Source organism: Benincasa hispida, chromosome 12 (genome assembly GCF_027475165.1).
Source record: "Benincasa hispida cultivar pf3 chromosome 12, pf3_genome.v1.1, whole genome shotgun sequence".
NCBI lineage: Eukaryota > Viridiplantae > Streptophyta > Magnoliopsida > Cucurbitales > Cucurbitaceae > Benincasa > Benincasa hispida.
Genome location: NC_143489.1, coordinates 82,291,104 through 82,316,120, shown reverse-complemented (window position 1 = coordinate 82,316,120; position 25,017 = coordinate 82,291,104). Strand labels below are relative to the sequence as shown.

The 25,017-nt window shown below is 38.0% G+C and overlaps 2 protein-coding genes across 2 annotated transcripts; one reads left to right on the top strand and one right to left on the bottom strand.

Annotated features, from left to right (window-relative positions):
* Window positions 1-7,099: 7,099 nt before the first annotated feature.
* Window positions 7,100-8,574, bottom strand: LOC150032240 (uncharacterized). Its single transcript, XM_090308451.1, has 2 exons — window positions 8,499-8,574; window positions 7,100-7,566 (listed from the first exon to the last, which is right to left on the bottom strand). The coding sequence occupies exons 1-2, from the start codon at window positions 8,572-8,574 to the stop codon at window positions 7,100-7,102; spliced, it is 543 nt and encodes a 180-aa protein (XP_090164577.1).
* An 11,324-nt stretch (window positions 8,575-19,898) lies between these two features.
* Window positions 19,899-24,060, top strand: LOC120092511 (uncharacterized). Its single transcript, XM_039050609.2, has 8 exons — window positions 19,899-20,098; window positions 20,248-20,339; window positions 20,500-20,573; window positions 21,167-21,261; window positions 22,113-22,221; window positions 22,419-22,432; window positions 22,884-22,985; window positions 23,700-24,060. The coding sequence occupies exons 1-8, from the start codon at window positions 20,027-20,029 to the stop codon at window positions 23,835-23,837; spliced, it is 696 nt and encodes a 231-aa protein (XP_038906537.1). The 5' UTR covers window positions 19,899-20,026; the 3' UTR covers window positions 23,838-24,060.
* The last annotated feature ends 957 nt before the right edge of the window (window positions 24,061-25,017 follow it).

The window sequence follows — 25,017 nt, the reverse complement described above, 5'->3', positions numbered from 1 at the left end:
CTAAACGATTGTTTAGCTAATTTTAAACGATGGGGTAAATTGTTTACTCTATCGCGTAACGTTGTTTGCCCAATCGCGTAGATGCTGGAGGTAGACGATCGTAGTGGGAGCATTTGATGCTCATCATTTAGTAAAAGGCGCACATTAAATGATCATGTAGTTAGCTTGCTTCATCGCTTAGTTACTACCTACACGATCGTGCAGTATACAATGCGAAGGCAATCACTATGTGATCGTTTAGGCGATGGTGCTTTGTCGCATCATAGTCGTCTAGACGATTGCGTAAGGCTGGCGTTGTGCGGAGCGCGCTAGGTGATCGCGTACCTCGGGCTTCATCGCTTAGTAAATGGTACACGATCATTTAGTTCTGGGAGCGTTAGTAAATGATAGAGTGAAGTGTTTGTTCTTTCGTGTAGACGATCGTAGGGAGTTTGGTACACAATGGTTGGAGATGCGTTGCTTCGCCCAGGCGATTTAAGACCCGGTTCGCTTGTTTGAACCAGAGACTCCTTGTTCTTGTAATAGTTAGCTTTATTTTTGTGGATTTGAGACAATTTTACTCGGTTCATCAACATTTATTTATTATACAGGTGATGTATGGTGTTTATATGGCAAAGTGTTTGACATATAGTTTAAAAACCCACCTTAGGTTGTGCAATTGTTCATGTATCAAGTATTATAAATGTTATAATATTGCATGAAGAAATTACATGAAAGCATGCACATGCATCGTGAAATATAAGAGTTATATTTTGCATGCAGTGAGCATTATCATGCATCATCCTTTTGTTATAAGTGTTATAGTCTAAGGGTGAATGCAAGCATGTTGTGCTTGTTTCGTTGCTGTTTTTGTATAAGCGTTATATAAAAGAAGTAGCAATGAATGAACAATGTATTTAGCATGGCACTTAGGTTGTTTATCGTCGTTATGAATGCCTTGCATGTCTTAACTTTGCATTGTGGTTTTGGTTGTTTCCGTTTATAAGTGTTATAAAGGAAATTAGAACTAAAATCGATAAGAAAGAGTTGCATGCGGACTTAGGGTGAACTCAAGTTTTTTTAAAAGGGTTTTAACATTGGATTGAGATAGACCTAAGTTCAAATGGTTCTAAAGAGTTTAGTTGTAACGACCCGACCCCCTAGGACTTAGGTTAGGTCGTTACTAAAATAAATGCATGCATAGAATTTAAAACGACACCCAGTTATGTTGAAATAAATGTTAATTAAACAAGAGAAGTTCAAAAGACATTTATTAAATGAAATTGTTAAAAACAATAATAGGGTACCCATAATTCGTAAAGACTATTAAAAGTATATAAAAGAAATAATCCTTAATAATAAGTTTAAAACAATAAAACTAAACATTAAGGGAAAAATAAGGACTCTAAATGTCATGATGCGGAAGCGTAAAAACTAGTCCCAGTGGCACGATCACAAATTCCACTGAGCCATCGTCGGTGCATCTACCCTTACCTGAAACATCAACATAGGAAAGAATGAGCATGAAATACTCAGTAAGTAACCCCACCACTGGGGTCAGGCTAGGCATCTATGTCCTCTAGATACCCACCTATGGCACATAAACAAATGGAACAAACGAGAGACTGAGTCCTATCCTATTGTAGTTAAGTATGCCCACAAAACTGGTGAACCCCAAAGGGAACACAAACTGGTGAATCCCGAAGGAAACACAAAACTAGTGAATCCCAAAGGAAATACAAACTGGTGAATCCCGAAGGAAACAAAAACTGGTGAGCATCTACCTAATCAATGAGGATATTCACACAGTCTCAACGTTTTAAGAATCAACATTGTACAATTCTAGAACATACATGAAAATCCTTGATACTATGGCTCCATCACATACACATAATTATTAACAACATATCATACTACATTCATGTATACCTTACATCATAATTCCACAACATGCAAGTATGCCTCAACACCAGCAGATCAGATATCAACATATGAAACCACATACCATCACATACTAACGATCGAGTACCTAGGTGTATCTTTAAACAAAATAGAACTCGTGCCAGAACATACTTGATTCAGGTCATACTATCAGTCAACATGCTAATATTTACTATAACTTACACTTATCACGTGAGCATACAAATAAAAAACATGGCCCGTGGGCAGTTCCAATGGTAATATTACTTACCTTAATCGAAATTCCACAGATAAACTCCGACAACCAAACAATGACCGCGATTTGAAGAAACGACCCTACCATACGAATACAACCATAAAATTTCAGTCCAATAATAATTGCGACACCTCATATTCGAAAACACAATACCCCAAAAGCTTACCCAAGGAACTTGATTGACAACCACTCCAAAATCTCCTTCCAACAGATTTTAACTCCCAATGGAGGACAGCTTGGAACCTTAAAGGTACAAGGGTTAAGTCAACTTAATTCAGTAATCAAAACGTGCCCACAAACCAACAATAAGGACCATAATTCTTACCAAAAATCTTGTCGAACGATCTCGAACCCGCTGGACAGCCACTCCAACAGTTTTCTAAATTCAAATCTAAAGCCAAAAATAATTCGAATAAGTTAACCTTCATTCCAAACTTAATGGGCCCAAACTTCTACCCAAAACTTAAAAAAAAGGACCTACCTAAAACTGCCAGATCCGGGGAAACCCAAAGATGATGGCGGTGGCGGACGACGAACAGAGGGCGGCAGCAGGGCGGCAGACACACAGATCCGGTGGCTAGGCTCAGACCTGGGCGAAAACGACATGCTGGGGCTGGACAATGGTGCGATCGACGGCAAGAGGCGCGGTGGTCGGCGTGAAGACGGCAAGGAAGGCGTGGCTGGAGAGCTGGGCGACTGGTGGTGTGTCTGACCGGTGGGATCTGGCCAGTCGGACCACGAACGGCAGCGATTGGATGGCTGAGAGGGAGGTGTAGTGAGGCAGCGTGGAAGCAGAAACTGGGGGGGGAGGGGGGGGGCTCGCATGAGGGAGAAGGCGTGAGGGGGGTCCTTTTTATTTAAACAAAAATGCTAATATTAATAATAATGATAATAAAAGGAAAATAGTATAACTCTAATTAAATCCTTTCCTTAACCCACTTTATACTATTTAATTCCTTTCCTTTTTCCAAAAATAATTAATTCCTGCCATAACTTCTCAAATTGAATAATTTTGGAATAATTTCCACGACAACACTTAAATCCTCGCACTTATACTTTAAATTCAAAATTCCAAACATGCTCTTTCAACTAAGGACAATTACTGAAAAAGGAAAAGTTTTACATTATTAATAAATAAGGTGTGGGATGTTACATTCTTCCCCCCTTAAAGAACTTTCGTCCTCGAAAATTCATCCTTGAAAAAGCTCCGGATACTGGGCCTTCATCTCATCCTCTCGCTCCCTGGTGGCTTCCCTGAACTGGTGGTTCTGCCACAGAACTTTCACAAAAGCAATTTCCCGACGGCCCAATGTCTTTACTTCTCTGGCAAGAATCTCTATGGGCTTCTCCTCGTAGCTCAAGTTATCATTCGACTGTAAGGGCTCGTAGTCAACTACATGGGATGGGTTTACCACATACTTCCTTAGCATCGAAACATGGAAGACATTATGAACTTAAGACAATGCTGGGGGCAAGGCCAAACGGTAAACTACAGGAACTCGAAAGGTCCAATGAATCTTGGACTCAACTTTTCTTTCCTGCCAAACCTCATAATACCTTTCATGGGTGCCACCTTTAAGAACACTTTCACCCCAGTCTCAAATTCCAGGTCCTTATGTCTTACATCAGCATAGCTCTTCTGTCTGCTCTGGGTTGTCTGCATATGAGCCCTGATCTTCTGTATGGCCTTATTTGTGGTCTGCACCAATTCAGGTCCTAACAGTCTCCTCTCTCCTACCTCATCCCAACACACAGGGGACCTGCAACTCTTCCCATATAGGGCCTCAAAGGGTGACATCCCAATAGTGGACTGGTAGTTGTTATTATACGCAAACTCCATTAAGTGCAAGTGAGCATCCCAGCTTCCGGAAAACTCTATGGCACAGGCACGCAACATGTCTTCCAGTATCTGATTCAATCTTTTTGTCTGGCCATCAGTCTGAGGGTGGAACACTGTACTGAAGTTTAACCGGGTCCCCAATGTTGCCTAGAGACTCTTCCAGAAGTTAGACGTGAAACGAGGGTCTCTGTCTGATACAATGGACACGGGTACTCCATGCAATCTTACCACTTCTTTCATGTATATCTGTGCCTATTTATTCACTGAAAAGGTGGACTTTCTAGTTATAAAATGTGCTAGCTTCGTAAGTCTATCTACAACGACCCATATCATAGTGAAACCTTTAACTGTCCGAGGCAACCCCACGATGAAGTCCATAAACACATGCTCCCACTTCCAATCTGGTACATTTAATGGTTGTAACAAGCCTGCTGGCCTCTGCCTTGGGGCTTTCACCTGCTGGGACACCAAACACTTATTGACGAACTCCGCAACCTCTCTTTTCATATCTTCCACCAATAGTAACATTTCAGATCCTGGTACATCTTGGTGTTGCCGGGGTGGATCGAGAATAGGGAACTATGAGCCTTTGACAACAGCTCATCCTTAATGTCACTAATCGCCGGCACGCACAGACGCCCCTAATAAAAGAGGCCACCTTCTGCTGACACAGAGAATTTGCTATCCTGGCCTGACTTCACTCTACAAACTCTCTCCTCCAAATAAGGGTCGTCTTGCTGTGCATCAACAACCTTCTGCCTTAGGCTTGGTTGCACCGACAACTGTGCTAACTGTGTCGTGACCTTCCCAACGACTACTGCAATCTCTGCCCTCTCCAGTTCCCTGCATAGGTGAGTCTGTCCGTTAATGAGAGCTGCGGAATGGGCCACATTTCTGCTTAAAGCATCTGCCACTACGTTTGCTTTCCCCGGGTGGTACGAAATTTCACAGTCATAATCCTTTACTAGTTCCAACCACCTTCTTTGCCTCATGTTTAGCTCCTTCTGAGTGAAAAAGTACTTCAAACTCTTGTGGTCGGTGAAGATCTGTATCTTTTCTCCATACAAGTAATGTCTCCAGATCTTGAGAGCAAAAACCATTGTTGCTAACTCCAAGTCATGCGTGGGATAATTCTATTCGTGCTTCTTCAGCTGACATGAAGCGTAAGCAACTACACTACCCTACTGCATCAATAAGCATCCCAACCCCTTCTTAGATGCATCACTGAAAATGACGAAACCACCTGATCTGTCTTATACTGTGAGAACTGGGGCTGAAACCAGCCTCTGCTTGAGGTCCTGGAAACTACTTTCACGAGCCTTATTCCAAACAAATTTTGCCTCCTTCCGGGTCAACTGAGTTAATGGAGCGGCTATGCGAGAGAAATCCTTCACAAACCGTCTGTAGTAGCCTGCTAACCCCAGGAAACTGCGCACCTCACTGACCGTGGTTGAACGAGCCCAACCCATAACTGCCTCCACCTTTACAGGATCCACTGAGACACCTTCCTTGGATACCACATGCCCAAGAAAGGACACCTGCTTCAACCAAAATTCACATTTAGAAAACTTAGCATATAGCTTATTGGCCCTCAATGTCTCCAAAACTTTCTACAAATGCTCCCCATGCTCGGCCTCTGTCTTGGAATAAATCAAAATATCATCAATCAAAACAATCATGAAGGTGTCGAGGAATTCCTTGAACACCCTATTCATCAGATCCATGAACACTGCCGGTGCATTCGTTAGGCCGAATGACATCACTATGAACTCATAATGTCCATACCTCGAACGAAAGGCTGTCTTGGGTATGTCACTATCCTTTATCCTCAGCTGGTGGTACCTTGACCAGAGGCCAATCTTAGAGAATACCATAGCTCCCTGTAACTGATCAAACAAATCATCGATCCTGGGAAGGGAATATTTGTTCTTGATGGTTACCTTGTTCAACTCTCTATAGTCAATGCACAGACATAACGATCCATCCTTCTTTTTCACAAACAAAACGGGTGCACCCATGGTGACACGCTAGGGCGAATGAAACCCTTGTCCAACAACTCCTGCAATTGGACTTTCAGTTCCTTCAACTTTACCGAGGCCATCCTGTACGGAGCCCTCGAAATAGGGGTTGTGCCTGGCTCCAATTCAATGGCAAAATCTATCTTCCGCTGCGGGGGCAATCCGAAAAGGTCTTCTGGAAACACATCTAGAAAATCCCTCACTACTGGCTCCGAAGTCAAGGTAACTTTATTCTCCCTGATGTCTACCACACTGGCCATAAAGCCCCAGGCTCCTTGGTCGAATAGCCTACTGGCCTTCAATGCGGATATCACCTTGGGTAAGACTACGGTCCCAACCCTTTTAAACTTAAAACTGGCTCCTGTAGGAGGCTTAAAGATAACCTCCTGACGAGAGCAATCAATGCTGGCATGGTTAGCAGCTAACCAATCCATGCCTAATATAACATCAAAATCGCACATATCTAAAATTATCAGGGTTACATCTAATGCGCAGTTGGCTACCTCTACCTGACATGCTTTTATCTTTTCTGTAGCTAACATGATCTCTCCCGATGGAGTGGAAATAAACAATGCAAATGGCAATGATGGCATGTGTCACAAATACAGCAAATATAAACGAGTGCGAAGAACTAGAGTCAAATAAAACAAGAGCATGGTGTCCCAAAATGGGAAGTGTACCTATCACCACAGTGCCTGACTTCTCGGACTCACGCCGAGTGGTAGAAAATACCTTTCCCTGTTGTTGCTAGCGGTTCGAGCCACCCTGGAACGATCCTATAGGCTGGCTCTTGTGCTCAGTCTCATTCTTCCTTGGGCATCTATCTGCCATATGTCTCGTCTAGCCACATCGGAAACAATTCCCAGAGCCGGCTAAACAACATCTCCAGTGTTGCTTACCGCATGTGGTGCATATCGGTCTATCCTCCCAGCCATTCCCAGCCTGGGTACTCTATTGTCCCTACTGACGTGGAGCATGCACTGTGTTCTGACCCCTCTGCTGATGTTCAAGAGTTCTGTGCTCAGCCTTCCTTTTCTGCCCTGCGGAGGTCCCAATCCCGAGTGATCTCCTGTATTCCTCTCCCCCCTAGGAGTCGGCATCAATCCTCACAACGGCTCGCAGTGCCACAGCATATGCCTTGAGATCCAAGGCATGCACCATCCCTCGCAACCCACTCCTCATGCCCTTGATGAATCTCTCGGTCCTCGCTGCCTCGGTGTCCACTAGCTCAGGAGCAAACTGAGACAGCTTATCGAATTCTTGCTCGTACTCCTCCATTGACATAACGCCCTGCTTCAGGTTCAAGAATTCTGCCTGCTTGTTGTATCGGGTGTTGGCCGAAAAGTACTTCTCATAAAAACGTTCCTTGAACTGTTCCCAGGTTGCAAGGTCACCTCCAATATCGATCATCTTTCCTGCCGAACGCCACCAGATTGCCGCATTACCAGTCAGCATGAAGACTGCGCATTGCAGTTTGTGCTTTTCCGGGCACCTCATAAAAAAGAAAATTGTCTCGATGGACGACAACCACAGTTCTACCTTGGTGGGGTCTCCTAACGATCCATCAAAGGGGCAAGGGTCATACTTCCAAAAATCCCTTAAATGTTTGGCCTCGAGAGACAGGATCTACGTGTCCTTGTCCTGCGGACGAGTTTGTCGTAACAGCTCGGGTGGCATCGGTTCCTCCTGAGCCTGAGTCTAGGCAGACTGTCCTGCCATCGTGCTACAAATCAGTTCCTGCAGCTTTCCCATCAGGGCGGTTGCAACAGCTTCACTAATTCGGGCTTCCATTACCTTTTCATCCACTTAGGTCATAGGCGGAATTGGCGCCGCCGGAGCAGTTTGATTACTCCCCTCTCTCTCTGCTTGTATTCCTTCTCTAACTATTTTCTTTGTTCTACTTTTAGGTGCCATGTCCTGTCATAAATTTGTACATTAGCTAACTATTTTGGGGCCTTTCTCAGAAATCGTGCGTTTAAAACACTACATCACTGTCCTCATATACACATGGAAACTTTCGTTAGTAGAACGTACCTAGCGATGACGAGGAATCCGTTACTGGCCACAAGAACTATCTAGACTTACATAGTAAGTTAGTCTACAGAACCCAAAACATGGGCTCTGATACCAACTGTAATGACCCGACCCCCTAGAGCTTAGGTTAGGTCGTTACTAAAATAAATGCATGCATAGAATTTAAAACGATGCCCAGTTATGTTGAAATAAATGTTAATTAAACAAGAGAAGTTCAAAATACATTTATTAGATGCAATTGTTAAAAACAATAATAGGGTACCCATAATTCGTAAAGACTATTAAAAGTATATAAAAGAAATAATCCTTAATAATAAGTTTAAAACAATAAAACTAAACATTAAAGGAAAAATAAAGACTCTAAATGTCATGATGCGGAAGCGTAAAAACTAGTCCCAGTGGCACGATCACGAATTCTGCTGAGCCATCGCCGGTGCATCTCTACCCTTACCTGAACCATCAACATAGGAAAGAATGAGCATGAAATACTCAGTAAGCAACCCCACCCCTGGGGTCAGGCTAGGCATCTATGTCCTCTAGATACCCACCTATGGCACATAAACAAATGGAACAAACGAGAGACTGAGTCCTATCCTATTGTAGTTAAGTATGCCCACAAAACTGGTGAACCCCAAAGGGAACACAAATTGGTGAATCTCAAAGGAAACACAAACTGGTGAATCCCGAAGGAAACACAAACTGGTGACAATCTAACTAATCAATGAGGATATTCACACAGTCTCAATGTTCTAAGAATCAACATTATACAATTCTAGAACATACATGAAAATCCTTGATACTATGGCTCCATCACATACACATAATTATTAACAACATATCATACTACATTCATGTATATCTTACATCATAATTCCACAGCATGCAAGTATGCCTCAACACCAGCAGATCAGATATCAACATATGAAACCACATACCATCACATACTAACGATCGAGTACCTAGGTGTATCTTTAAACAAAACAGAACCCATGCCAGAACATACTTGATTCAGGTCATACTATCAGTCAACATGCTAATATTTACTATAACTTACACTTATCACGTGAGCATACAAATAAAAAACCTGGCCCATGGGCAGTTCTAATGGTAATATTACTTACCTTAATCGAAATTCCACAGATAAACTTCGACAACCAAACGATGACCATGATTTGAAGAAATGACCCTACCATACGAATACAACCATAAAATTTCAGTCCAATAATAATTGCGACACCTCAAATTCGAAAACACAACACCCCAAAAGCTTACCCAAGGAACTTGATTGACAACCACTCCAAAATCTCCTTCCAACAGATTTTAACTCCCAATGGAGGACAGCTTGGAACCTTAAAGGTACAAGGGTTACAAGGGTTAAGTCAACTTAATTCAGTAATCAAAACGTGCCCACACAGATCCAGCGAGACCCAAAGATGACGGCGGTGGCGGACGACGAACAGGGGGCAGCAACAGGGTGGCGGACACACAGATCCGGTGGCTAGGCTCGGACCTGGGCAAAAACGGCACGCTGGGGCTGGACAGTGGTGCGACCGACGGTGAGAGGCACGGCGGTCGGCGTGAAGACGGCAAGGAAGGCGCGGCTGGAGAGCTGGGCGACTGGCGGCGTGTCTGACCGGCGGGATCTGGCCAGCCGAAACCCACGAACGGCGGCGATTGGACGACTGACAGGGAGGTGCAGTGAGGCGGCGTGGAAGCAGAAAACGGAGGGGGGGCTTGCGTGAGGGAGAAGGCGTGAGGGGTGGTCCTTTTTATTTAAAAAAAAAATGCTAATACTAATAATAATAAAAACAAAAAAAAAAAGAAAATAGTATAACTCTAATTAAATCATTTCCTTAACCCACTTTATACTACTTAATTCCTTTCCTTTTTCCAAAAATAATTAATTCCTGCCATAACTTTTCAAATTGAATAATTTTTTAATAATTTCCATGACAACACTTAAATCCTCGTACTTATACTTTAAATTCAAAATTCCAAATATGCCCTTTCAACTAAGGACAATGACTGAAAAAGGAAAAGTTTTACATTATTAATAAATAAATAAATAAGGTGTGGGATGTTACACTTGTGGCAAAGGGTTATACCCAGGTTGGGGAGTGGATTATGAAGAAACTTTCTCACCTGTTGTCATGTTAAACTCTATCAAGATTCTCTTGTCTATAGCCACATATTATGACTATGAGATATGGCAAATGGACGTTAAGACCCTTTTTGAATGGTAATCTTGAAGAGACCATCTACATGATTCAACCAAAAGGATTCATTGAATAAAATCAAGAGCATAAGTTTTGCAATCTTAATCGATCCATTTATGGACTAAAACAAGTATCTAGATCTTGAAATATAAGATTTGATACTGCGATCAAATCTTATGGTTTTGATCAAAATTTTGATGAGCCTTGTGTTTGCAAGAAAATCGTCAATAACTTAGTAGTTTTCCTCGTGTTATATGTGGATGATATCCTAGTCATTGGGAATGATATGGGTTTTCTGACTGATGTTAAGAAATGGCTAGCCGCTCAATTCCAAATGAAGGATTTGAGAAAGACGCGGTTTGTTCTAGGGATCCAAATCATAAGGAATCGTAAGAACAAAAGGTTAGTCTTGTCTCAGGCATCGTATATTGATAAGATGCTTGTCAAATATTCGATGCACAATTCCAAGAAGGGTTTATTACCTTTCAGGCATGAAATTGTTTTGTCAAAGGAACGGTGTCCTAAAACTCCTCCAGAGGTTGAGGAAATGAGACAGATTCCCTATGCATCGGCTATTGGTAGCCTTATGTATGCAATATTATGTATAGACTTGACATTTGCTATACAATTGGGATTTTCAGTCGATATCAGTCCAATCCAGGATTAGATCACTGGACGGCGGTCAAAACGATCCTCAAGTATCTTCGAAGAACGAGGGACTATATGCTTGTGTATGGAGATAAGGATTTGATCCTTACAGGATACACAGACTCTAACTTTCAAACTGATTGGGATTCTAGGAAATCCACTTCAGGGTCAGTGTTCACTCTGAATAGAGGAGCTATAGTATGGCGAAGCATCAAGCAAAGATGCATCGCAGACTCCACTCTAGAAGCCAAATACGTAGTTACTAGTGAAGCTGCTAAAGAGGTTGTTTGGCTTAAGAAGTTCCTTACTGATTTGAAAGTTGTTCCAAATATGTCTTTTCCCATCATAGGTGTTGTGGCAAATTCTAAGGAACCTAGGAGTCACCGAAAAGGCAAGCACATAGAATGGAAATATCATTTGATTGGGGAGATTGTGCATCAGGTTAAGTGATTGTCACGAAGATCGCGTTGGAGCACAACGTTGTTGATCCGTTTATAAAGGCTCTCACGCCTAAAGTGTTCGAGGGTCATCTAGAAAGTCTGGGTCTACAGGATATGCAGCACATTGTCTAGGGCAAGTGGGAGATGTTACTAGGGTATAGTGTATGTCCTAGTTTATTGTATTTTTTACTTTAATTTGTATTGTACATTAGTCTCCCTAAGCTTTAGGACAAGTGGGAGATTGTTGGGAATGGTGTCCTAAATATCCTTATGATCTTGTAGTTTGTAAACTATGTATAAACATATTGTTATTAATAAAAATAAGTGTTATTTTATAAGCATTCGATTGAACAAAATACTTAGCTTGGGCAATTCTAGTTTAATTCTTTCCTTCTCAATTCTATCACAGGTTATTTAAAAGATGTGTGAAAAATTCGAATTACAACTTAGCCTACTCGATGAGAATCCTAATCAGTAGTCCATAAAATCAAGTTAATTAAAGGAAAAGCAAGAATCCTCAACTAATCTATCAATCAATAGACATTAAGATGAATGGTAAAGCTAAGCCAAATAATTGGTTTCCATCATCTAACCAATTAATTGAGCGAGAATTATCTAAGTTAGAAAGTAAATGCTTGCTAAATAGAATCTCAATTTAATACAACAAACTTACTTAACCCTTGCTTTTAGGTGATGACTACCTAACGGTTACAAATTAGGGCTAATCAAAATAATCAATTATACATGCATAGCTAATTTATCAAATTATCCTATACAAGACAATTGAAGAATAAGCACGAGATAAATTCTCATAAATTCAGAATAAATTCACATAATTACATAACCAAGTCTCAAGAATCGAATTAAAACTAAATTAAACTACAAAACCCAAGCCAAGTTCTCACCCTTTAGCCACGAAACATCTTGAAAATCGATACAATGTTCAAAAAGGAAGAAATTATTACAAAATTCTGGTGAAAAGGTAAGCTAAAACAAAGTTGGAATAGAGTGGCGACGCTCAAAATCGGATGTAAAAATCGTGATGCCATTGGCTGAACCCCTAACAATCCTTTTATAGATTTGCCACAACGTCGCAACGCTAGGGAGAGCGTTGCAATGCTACGGCGTAATTATGTTGAGTGTTAGGCGAGCATCACAGCGCTACCTTAACACATGGTTGTGCGCACACCGAGGCTGATCATTTGTTAAACTACCTAGCATTGCAACGCTCTAGAAGAACGTTGCAACGCTGCCTATTCTGTCCAAGAGTGTTGAAGTGTAGCGTTGAACGAGAGGGGCGATGGTGGCATTGTGACATTTATAGAGTGTTGCAATGCTTGGAGCAACATTTGCCCTACATTCAAGTATTCTACCTTCCAGCATCGAACTAGCATTGGACTTAAGCATATGAAGAGCGTTCAATGCTCGGCAAGGCAGAATTCTTCATTCCTTCTTCATTTGTTCAATTTGGCTCATATCTTTATCATTTTAACGCCTTTTTGTCCCGAATGGCTAATCAACTGCTTGTACACTTAAGTCCTACAAAATAATCAATTTAACCAAATTAAGTAGCTAAACAACCCCAGTTAAGTAGAAGAAGATAGCATATTTCCAGTGCTATCAAACGCCTCCAACTTAATTCTTGATCACTCTCGAGCAAGTTAAAACAAGCAAGTGCAAAAAAATAATCAGTTTGTCAAACTAGAATGTATCTTACTCAAGCCTCAATAGTTAACTATAATTAAATTCACAATCGATTAGGTAATAAAAGAACATTCCCTCATTTCAAGAACAGTTTGAAAATTCGTTTTAAGATTTGTTATGCATGTTCAAGCTCAAAGTTATTTATTTTGAATAAGAGCAAGCCCGAAATAACCTTATGAATCTTCCATTTGTTTTCCTCCTACACTGGCTCGAAGGTTCTGAAATTAGTTTTCCTAAATTCAAAGTGGTAAGGACATCACAATGGATCAGTCAAAATCTAATCATCCATCGCCCTTATTGCATGCTTTTCCTTCTCTCTTAATTTTTTTTTCAAACAAAGGGGAAACTTAATCTAGGAAACCGACTTTCATTTTGGTTTGCCCACACGGGTGTCATGCGAGTCATCCAACTGCAGGCCAATTTCCCTTCAAAAGTGCCTTAGCTTACTCATTCCTCTAGGATACTTTATCTCGGAGGGAAACCACGAGTGTCATGGTCGCCTCAAGTTAATCATACCCTTGAAGAAGAGGAGTAGGCCCCTATACATGCATATATGAAAATTCTCTCCTTTTTTTTTACTAGGCGACAGTGATGTCAATTAACTACATCTCAAGCATGCATTACTAAATTGAACCGTGGAAAGACTAACTATCACCAAGGCCTATCGAAGTGACAACAAACTTATGGTCTCATAATTCAATTCTAAGCAAGCATATAGGGTCAAGATAGATATGCAAAGGGCTTGGAGATGTAAAAAAAAAGTTAAGCATAATTCTAAAAAAAAACATCATGAAAATTATGAATCCTTTCATCCAACCTATTCTAATGCAAAAACGATTCATACGAGTGTGTCATAGGCTAGTCATCGTAAGGAACAAAACAACAAGACAAACTACAATCAAGCAAACATTGTCCGAGTACAGCGCTCAAGGACCCCAAATAATTTAAACAATGAAAAATCACCCAAAAATCCAAACACCCCACCCTCAACTTTTAAATCACACATTGTCCCCAATGTGATTAAAATAAAGCACGATGGATCAAAATACTTCCCTGAATAATGGAGTGAAAAAAGGATGTCGGACACTCGAATCAACTCCATTCCACTAAAAAAAAAATCCTAGCAAAGCAAGAATGGTAGAAAGAATTAGAATCAACAAAAATTAAAATAATAAAAATACTGAATTGAAATCTCAACTAAGAAAGCAAGTAAATTTAAAGCCTAGCCACCTCCAGGAAGTGCAAATATTTATGGTTGGTTGCTCGACCTTGTTGACTCATTTTTCATATGTAGACCGGTGAGTCTAACCGGTAATTGATGTCAAAGCAATCCAAAGACTCGCCATCATGGAAGACCTTCAGCTTATACCCATTTACTTTTAGAACTTTTCTTGTCTTAAGATTAACAATGTCTACTACACCATAAGGATAAACGTGAGAAACACCAAATGGGTCGAGCCACTTGGATCGAAGTTTACCAGGCATAAACTTCAACGGAGAGTTGTATAGAAGTACCTTTTGCCCTACCTGAAACTCCTTGGGTGCAATCATCTGTCAAGAAAATCTTTCGCCCTTTTCTTATAAATCAGAGAATTGTCAAAACATTTTAACCTGAGCTCTTCCAACTCCTGAAGCTATAAAAGTCTGGCCTCACCAGCTGCCTCTAAATCCCAGTTGCATCTCGTAACTGCCCAATATGCCTTATGTTAGATCTCAACTGGAAGATGGCAAGCTTTTCCATAGACCATCCTATAGGGAGACATCCCAATAAGAGTCTTGAAGGTCAATATGCCCTAATACAATGTCACGTGAGGCCATGAAATGACACTTTTCAAAATTTAGTACCAGGTTCGAGTCATTCGTCTCTCTAGCACCTTAGATAAATTAGAAAAGCAATCAGCAAATGAGTCTCCATACACAGTAAAGTCATCCATAAATACCTCCATGTATTTCTCAATAAATTCAAAAAATATGCTCATCATGCATCGCTGAAAGATGTCAGGAGCATTACATAGTCCAAATGACATTCTTCTGAAAACGAAGGTGCCATAGGGACATGTAAAGGTCGTCTTCTGTTGGTCCTCTTGATTAATTAAGATTTGAAAGAAACCCGAAAAACCATCAAGGAAATAGAAGAAAGGCTTACCGACTAACCTTTTAAGCATCTGGTCAATAAAGAGAATGGGAAGTGGTCCTTTCTAGTTACAACATTTAATTTTCTAAAATCAATACACATCCTCCACCTAAGAGTAATACTTTGCTTGGGCACTTCTTAGCTTGGGAAATTCTAGTTTAATTCATTTCTTTTAAATTCTATCATGAGCTATTCAAAAGATGCATGAGAAATTTGAATTGCAACTTAGCCTACTCGATTAGAATCATAACCGATAGTCCATAAAATCAAGTTAATTAAAGGAAAAGCGAGAATCCTCAACTAATCTATCAATCAACAGGCATTAAGATTCAAGGAAGAGCTAAGCCAAATAATTGATTTCCATCGTCTAACCAATTAATTGAGCGAGAATTATCTAAGTTAGAAAGTAAATGCTTACTAAATGGAATCCCAATTTAACACAACATACTTACTTAACCCTTGCATCTAGGTGACGACTACCTAACGATTACAAATTAGGGCTATTCAAAGCAATCATAACCAATTAATTGAGCAAGAATTGTCTAAGTTAGAAAGTAAACTCTTGCTAAATGGAATCCTAATTTAACACAACATACTTACTTAACCCTTGCATCTAGGTGACGACTACCTAACGATTACAAATTAGGGTTATTCAAAGCAATCAATTATACATGCATAACTAATTTGTCAGATTATCCTATACAAGACAATTGAAGAATAAGCACAAGATAAGTTCTTATAAATTCAGAATAAATTCACAAAATTACATAACCAAGTCTCAAGAATCGAATTAGAACTAAATTAAACCACAAAACCCAAGCCAAGTTCTCACTCTTTATCCACAAAACATCTTCAAAATCAATACAATGTTCAAAGGAGAAGAAATTATTACAAAATTATGGTTAAAAGGTAGGCTAAAACGGAGCTAGAACAGAGTGGCGATGCTCAAAATCGGATATAAAAATCGTTATATCATCGGCTAAACCCCTAACAATCCTTTTATAGATTTTTCGCAGCATCGCAATGCTAAGGAGAGTGTTGCAACGCTGCAACGCAATTATGTTGCACGTCAGGCGAGCGTCACAATACTACCTTGACGCTCAATTGCAAACGGGCTGAGGCTGATCGTCCATCAAACTACGCAGCGTCGCAACACTCTAGAAGAGCGTTGCAACGCTACTTATTCTGTCCAAGAGCATTGAAGTGTAGCATTAAGCGAGTGGTGCGACAATGGCATTGTGACATTTTTGGAGCGTTACAACGCTGGCCTGCATCCGAGCATTTTGCATTCCAGCGTCGAGCTAATGTTAAGCATATGAAGAGCGTTGCAATGCTCAACAGGGCAGAATTCTTCATTCCTTGTTCATTTGTTCAATTTGGCTCATAACTTCATCATTTCAATGCCTTTTTATCTCGAACGCCTAATTCGACTACTTGTACACTCGAGTCCTACAAAATAATCAATTTAACCAAATTAAGTAGCTAAACAACTCCGAGTTAAGTAGAAAAAGATAACATATTTTCGGTGGGCCCAATAGTGGGTTTGATAGGAAGGCTAACATGTTGGGGTTGATGCCCTAAATCTCATAGGGTCCTATAGTTTGTAAGCTTTGTATGAACAAACTCTTATGTAATTAATAATATATGATATTTTATTCACTTTGTCTATAAAATATGTGATATTTTAGTTGCATTAACCACAAACCAATCAACTAACATCCAAGGTTGTCATTGTAACTTAACATATATGTGGAGACATACAGGTGGATCATTTTTAAGTGATAACCTAAATGGTCTGTAGTATATGGATAAGGTTGGGTATCTTATCCTGGTAACACTATGAATATGGTCCGCTTTGTAGGTGTTACAATTGGTGTAAAATGCTACAAATGATTTGATCCTGATCATTCATGTATTAGACATGCAAGCGGGGATATTCTATACAAAGGAGTTTGTATAAGACCGGACCACGAAATGTTTAGTCTCAATATATAACACCGTTCATAATAGAGACTCTCATTTCACCAGGATGACCATAGGTAACATGACCTAAATCCTGAGTGAGTTATGAACTTCTGCCTATAAGGGCGGTCGTTTGATTTGTATGAGTGAGAGTGGCCAGATCACTGACTCAATAAGCCTACCATTTTGGGGATTCGTCTGATTAGGGAGTTTGGAACACAGCTACGCAAGATGTAATTCACTCCTTCCTCAACATAAGGGTAAGTAGATAACTGGTCCCTTAAGGGCTGATTACGGGTCTTGAACAATGTGCCGTCAGACGCTCTCCTAGCCCGAGAGGAGTTTAGTCATAGTAAGACTATGATCTATTGTTCATTGGAGGGATCGATGGTACTTAAGGAATTAGATGTAACTACAGAGGCAAAACGATAATTTGGCCGAGCTATACTTACGAGCAATTTGTGAAGGGTCATCGTACTGTTAATTGGTTATATCCAATAAAAACAGAAATATATTTATAGTGCAAAGAGTGCAGCTGTCGGTCTTTACTGGAGTGCCTGACAGTTAACGGATGGTGGATAATGTAATTAAAGAGTTTAATTAATTATTCACATACCGTGGAGCTTCAAGCTCCAGGTCCATAAGGTCCCCTTGGTAGTTCAAAAGAATTTAGTTGAGAATCAATTTTTGGGTTACTTTGAATTGTTAAAATTTAATTATATAATATAATTAAATTGATTCAATTATATATGATATAATTATTATAATGTATTTGATACATTATAGTTTAATTGGAGGAAATAAATATTTGAATGTGATTCAAATATATTTTCTATGAATATGATTCATAGTTGTTAAATTTAATATAAATATGATTTATATTAAATGCCATAAAATAGAGAAAATGAACTATAGTTTAGTTATATTGTATATGATACAATATTAAAACTATAGGTTATGTGTTATCTTTGATATAACATATAGTTTAATATAAATAAGATATGATAAGTTAGTTATCATATTTATTTATATAATTTTATTATTTTGAATAATAAATTCATATTTTCTCTCCAACCACCTTAATAGGTGGTTAATTGGTTGTATGGCAAAAAGGAATAAAAGAAAATAAGTTTTCTTCTTCTTCCAACACTACATGGCAATACCTATACGATTGAGAGATTTGTTAGATGATTGAACATCATAGAAACGTTCTATCCTATTCAATCATCTTCCTCGTCTAAACTCAAACAAACCCTCCAAAGCAAAATAGTCAGAGCCCACTACTCATGAGTCCTCACCCTGAGAATACTAAAGGCTCACTGTGGTAGTTTCTCCTTTTAGTTCGACAAGTTCTTGAAGAGGGTCTTCAAGTTTTTTGCTGAGTTCGAGGTTCATGACCGTTTGAGGGATATACACAAAGAAAGGTTCTTCAAATGTAATATCTCTTGAACTCTTTTTCTTTGTAAAAAGCATGTTGTAATTTGTTTATGAATGCATATCTTGTATGTTTATTGTAAATTTAGTTTTTCAATCAAAATGGAATTTGGACGATCCGCTTCTGCTCAAGGATCTCTGTAAAACAAGTTCCTTCATAACGATCACCTAGTGGGCCCAATAGTGGGTCACATACTGAGTATTTTTATACTCATTATTTCTTATAGTATGTTTTTTAGGTAAGGACAAGGACAGACCGACAAATGGCAAGAAAAGTTCGTAGTCGTGCCATTGGGATCAGACAGAAGTTTTCGTACATGTTTTTCATGTTATAGTTGTTAACAGTCAAATGTTTTGAGTTTTAAATTATGTTTGTTATTTGAATTTACGGTTTAGGGGATACCGATCAAAGATTTTCAATTATTTGAATTTTTATAAAAATAATTTATTTTATGAAATTCTTTTGGATTTAGTTATATTTTGTGAAAGAGTTGTTTGGAGATTTATGCATGCATGAAGTAACGGTCCAACACCAATTCTAGAAAGTCAGGTCGTTACAAAAAAAATTATTTTACTGAATCATACTAATATTTATTCCATAAGGACTAAATAGTTACGAATAATAAAGTATAGAGAGTAAATTGTTATTTATTAAAATGAAAGCTAAATTGTTATTTATTAAAATGAAAGCAAGATAAGAACATGAAGAACAAAAGAGATAAAATAGAAAGCATTTTTTTAATACGTGTAGAAAGAAAATTTGATATCTTTATTGTGGTGTGTTTTTTTACCAATGTCAATCACAACTTTTTTTTTTAAGTATAATTGGGGGTAGAGGATCACACTTATATGTCAATTGAGCTATGATCGATTTGACTATCAACCACAACTTTTATTCATAGGATTGTGAAGAAAATATTAGAAGATCTATAACATAATTGACATTTGTAGCTTAAGACGAGATTAATGTGGGTAAATATGTATGGATGTGCAAGGGTTGTTTTCAAATATAGGAAAATAAACTAAAATTTTTACAAATATAGCAAAATTCCAATGTCTATTAATTATAATAGACCATGATAGACTATCCGTGTCTATTTGTGTCATGATAGACACAGATAGTAGTCTATCGCAGTTTATCATAAATAAAATTATGATATTTTACTATTAAATATTTTCAACAATTTTGTCATTTAAAATAATTTTTAGAGAGCTTATGCAAATTAACATAATTGAAATATTTATAACAAATGAAAATATTTTAAGAAGAGATTATCCTATATTCCTATCTATTATCTTTGTACATTTGTTTTGTGAGTAGGGAAGAGAAGACCCCAACCGCAACGGCGTCGTATAATGACTCGGATTTGATAAGTCTCTATTGTGAGAACCGAACAAGGAAAGAAACTTCAAACTGAGGCGCTGAGCCGCGCTTGGAAAAATGCTGTCCGCCACCGCAACCGCGACGGCAACCAACATCGCCTCAGAATTCCGGTGGCCAATTTTCACCCAAGTAAGCAATTTTTTCATTCTAGCCTCATTCAATTCCAAGTATTCCTCAGAAGCCAGACCAATGACTTGAATCTTTAAGCTCCACTGCATTTTGCCGCCTCCGATAAGTTTAGGATATTATCATTTTCAAATTGGCTTTCTGTGATTCAGGTTCCTGTTAAAGGCTATTGCCGCAATCCTCTTGTGTGTCTGAACTTTGGAGGCGTTGAATTTGATAATGTACAAGATGGGTTGTGTAGGAGGTAAACATGTATTTTGGTTAGTTTCCATTTTCAATGTCGATTCTTAATTTCTTGCTTGTTTATTGAGTAGTGTAATGACACATATAGCTTGTTCATTTTCGATTTGGTGAATTGTACGTGAAAACTGATGGATAGAGTGGGAACATTTTTTCATTTCCAGGTCGTCATTTTCTTATAGTTCCCATAAAGTGGGTTCCCGATTTTTGTCCAAACCGACGTCCATAGCTAGTTCAGGTAATTCTGCATACATAGATTTTTATCATCTTGATTGAACCCATTACAGTAAAGACTGAATTAAAATGGGTCGTTTCATACTTAAAGTTCATTGAATGGGTCATTGGAAATTTTAATCTACATGCGGAAGTTCATGGACTAATTAAATTGTTTATTTGACAGTAGTTTTTTAACCTTTATAATTATTCTTTTTTTCCCTTCCCCTTGTTTTGGAGTCTCATTTATTTTTAGCGTAGGTTGGAAAGAAAAGTACAAAAATAGAGTAATTAGGAAGCAAATGACAAGCGTAAGATAGTTTTACTAGTGAATCCCTGTTTAGTATGAACGAAGAGAAGAAGACATTATTATCTTCTATATCATGTATTAGAAAATCGTGTCGAGTACATTGTAAATCATGCTTATGTAACATGATTGTAGACCTAATAAATTGAGGGTAAGAAATGCAATAACGGATTTGGTAAAAATTATCCCAGTTTTGTCATTATTTTGTAAGTTATTAACTGTCACATATCAATCAACTCTAGTTGTGCAAAAAAGACCCTTTTCTGCTTAGGCTTATGTTGTTTTGTTGATATTCTGTTTTGATGTCATAGGTCTGGAGGCAGCCATCACGGATTATAAAGGCAATGCAATAACGTTAAAAAATGCTAAAGTAGTTGTAGAATCTGAAGAGGAAAACAAGATACAAGTAAGGCTTACCCATATGAACTAGTTGTACCATGCATAGCATTTTTTGTCGCAGCCTAGAGTTTTTTTTTTTTTTTTTTTTAAGAAACAATTTCTTTAATTATATGAAACTACAGAAGAAAGGGAACAAACCCTAGTCCAAATGAGACTCTCCAATTGGATATAAAAGAAGTAATGGTGAAAGAGATCAGAGCATTCACACGAAGAAATAGCTGTAAGAACAATAGAAGAAAGCCCTTGAAGTGCATCCATAAGAGCTTCTTTTCTTAGCTGAAAGGATGACCCCAGAAAACATACTGGAGGAGAAGGAGATCTTGAGGGAGAGCTGTATGTCGACCAGACCACCCAAAGCATGATAAAATCTGCCCCCAGAATATTGATGCAAATCTGCAGGATACGAAAAATAAGACTTTGAGACTTGGAGTTATCTTTGCGCACAGCACAAACTGCCAGACTTCGTTCAAGAAAATAATGCATCTTTAAGATACCACCATCTAGATATCTAATCTCTCACTCTCCTAATGCCACCTCACATAGCTACAACTTCTGCCCAGCAAAGCTAACGAACAATCTATTCTCAATGTAAGCTTTTGTTAGGAATGTTAGCAGGAAACTGTTTGGGAATAGCTTAGAAAAGAGGTTTTAAATGCAGTTGGGTTTGGGGTAGGCAGAGTATAGACATTTTGGGAGAGTCCATGCCTCTCAAAGTCTTTGGTTTTTGTAAATTTTCTATTATATGGGAATACAATTTAAGCATTATCTTATCGTTTCCATTCTCAATCAAGATTGGGTTCCTATCATCCTTCCCTTTCATGTCTTTACTATTAGTGACCTAAAAAATTTACTTGACAGCTAAGAGTGGACTTGACTGGGGATGAGACACAAAAGGTATTTGATCAGGTTTTGACAAACTTGGCCCGCTCAGCACCGCCAATGCCAGGATTTCGTAGGCAAAAAGGAGGTAGTACCATGATTTTCCACCCCCTCCACCTTGAATGTTACAACTTACAACCTCTGCAACATAGTCTTTTACATGTTCATTATCGATATTGACAAACATGGGAATTGAGAAAAGCCTTTCTGTACTTATGCATTATGGCTTGACTTTATATGGTTTCTAATGTTTTCCTGTCTTCATGCCCGTTGATGATTTGCCAGGGAAAACATCAAATGTGAGTTGCTTCTCTTTGCTTTTTCTACTTTACCCTTTGGGTTTCCAAGAATTTTCAAATTTGCTGCTTAGTTCTAACTCATCTAATATATGCCTTGCCATCTTTTGATACTTTTCACAAGTTTTGGTTTTTTTTTTTTTTCTTTTTATTGGTAATTATTTTCTGATGTTTTCTTGGTCACGGTAGAGTCATCAAGTTACAAATTTGATTATGTAGTTGATCGGAAAATATCTGTTCATGAAATATGGGCCAGTTATAAGAAGTGCTTCTCGTACATTAACCTGGAATACTTTCTGTTTTTTGGTTAAATTTGATTCCGCACTGATTCATCTTTTCTTAGTATCCTTATTCTTTTCTTTGGCATGTTATGTGGGGATTTACATCCAAATTACACATAGTATTCTTCTATTCTTCCAAAAGGTTTTTATTTCTCATTAATTTATTCCTTCAGGTCCCAAAAAGTTTCCTCTTAGAAGTCCTCGGTAAGGACCGAGTCATAAAGTTTGTCATACAAGAAATATTGAACTCAACTATGGCAGATTATGCAAAGAAGGTAAGTTTTAACCTCATTGCTTTGCTTCTTATACCTAAGGCTTATGTGGTGAATTTGGAGATGTTTTTAAATTGGTTTTTCTAGATTGCTTGTAGAAGTCGATGATATTTGAGTAAAATAAAATCACTAGCGATTAACACACCATTTCAAAAGATTATAACCTTTCTGAATTAACTTGGATGATTATGTCCATATAGTAAAACTATATGCTTAGAGTTCCAATTGTGGTTTTATGTGGTTTCCATCCTTGACTAAATGATGACGTGACACACCTATTAGACAAATGACTTGTTAATTTGGCATGACGTGGCTAACAAATGATGGAAAGAAGTTAACCATTGGATAAAATAGAGTGACATGGTTTATGGATTGAATTTGATATATTACTTCACAGTAAATGATATGTTTCATGTGTTGCCTTCTTTTGTTAAAGTTATCCATTTGCCTTTTTTCTATATTATCTTTCTGGTTGTGCCCAAATAACTAATGTCTATCTAATTAGCATATGATGTTACCATTTAGTTAATAGTATGGTAGATACTATGATAACCATTCAAAATTTAAACATGTAATCGATCCTTTTTGAAGTTCAAATACTAAATAGACATGGTTCACTTGTAATTTATCCAAAAGCTGTTATCCAAATATGTTTTTGGTAAATTTGTAGTCTAGAAAAACAGAAGCTCATTCTTTTTTCTTTGGACTCCAACACAGGAAAATATAAATGTGAAGGACAAAAAGGTTAACACAACACAAACGGCAGATGAACTGAAAGTGTTGTTTAGTCCAGGGAAAGAGTTTGGTTTCAATGCCATACTTGAACTTGAATCTGCTTCAGATGCTGAAAATTGAGCCAAACAGGTCCCATTTTTCAAGTGAAGATTATCCACCTATTCTTCAATGGGTCTCCTTGTGTCAAAGTCTTGGAAATTTTACTTGCAATTGATGAAAGCTTATGCATAGTTGAATACCAATTCTAGTTGTTTGTTTCCATGTAATCTATTTTGTTGAAGGAAAATAAAATAAAATCATCTAATTTTTTGTACACGTGAAATAAATAGTTTGGAGTTAAGCATGATTGATTGTTTACTTAGTTCTGCTTAATATATGTTTATTGGTGTAAATGTTGTTAATTAGGAATAGGATAGTGATGTACTGTATCCATTAGTTTCGATTACTGAATATCCCCAGTTAGTTTTTACTTTTTACTTCTTTAAAATTAAGTTTGTACTCATGTGATTTTTTGGTTTTCTTTTAAGCCAAAATGTTATTTATGTTTTTAGCTTTTAAAATTAAACTTATAAATGCTACTTCAACTTTTTGGTTCTTTCTACCATTAATTTCCTTTAAACGCAGAAGATCAGAAACCTATGTCCACAGAAAACACACAAACATTATAAGGCAAAATGATATTTCAGATTTTAAATACTTTACATTCCCACATGAGGAGGTGACACGTGGTTTTCGTGTGCACCCTACAAAAAAGGACAAGATAGGTTAATAGCAATTTTTTTTTTTTTTTTTTTTTTTTTTGAAAGATTATGCGTCGTTGGAATGATGTCACTAATAATTTTTCATCACTTCTATCTTGATCTTAGACAATGCATTAGACTTTCACACATCTCTCTAAAAACTTGAGAGCTTTCTTTAAGGCCATTGAGAAGTGAAAAAAGAATCAGCTAAATAAAATTTTTCTTTTTTGTCCAAGCTCCAAATGATCTTGTCCTCTCTAAGACGACTATCCAAAGAAATATTAATAATATTTTCTATATCATAAGGAAGGAACGCCTCTTTGACTAGGTTGGTGTTCCAAACACCTTTATGAACTGTTTGGTTGGAGGGAAAAGAGAATGAGAATGGGAATGAGCTTACAAAACCCATATTTGGTTTGTGGGCTTTATTTATTTATCTTGGAAAAGACATTTTTTAGCCAAACAAGTGAAGGATTTACAAGTTTTTACTTCTTCACTTTCCTACCACCATATAAATGCTTATTTTGTCTATGTTTAATATTTATATTTTGATATTGGTT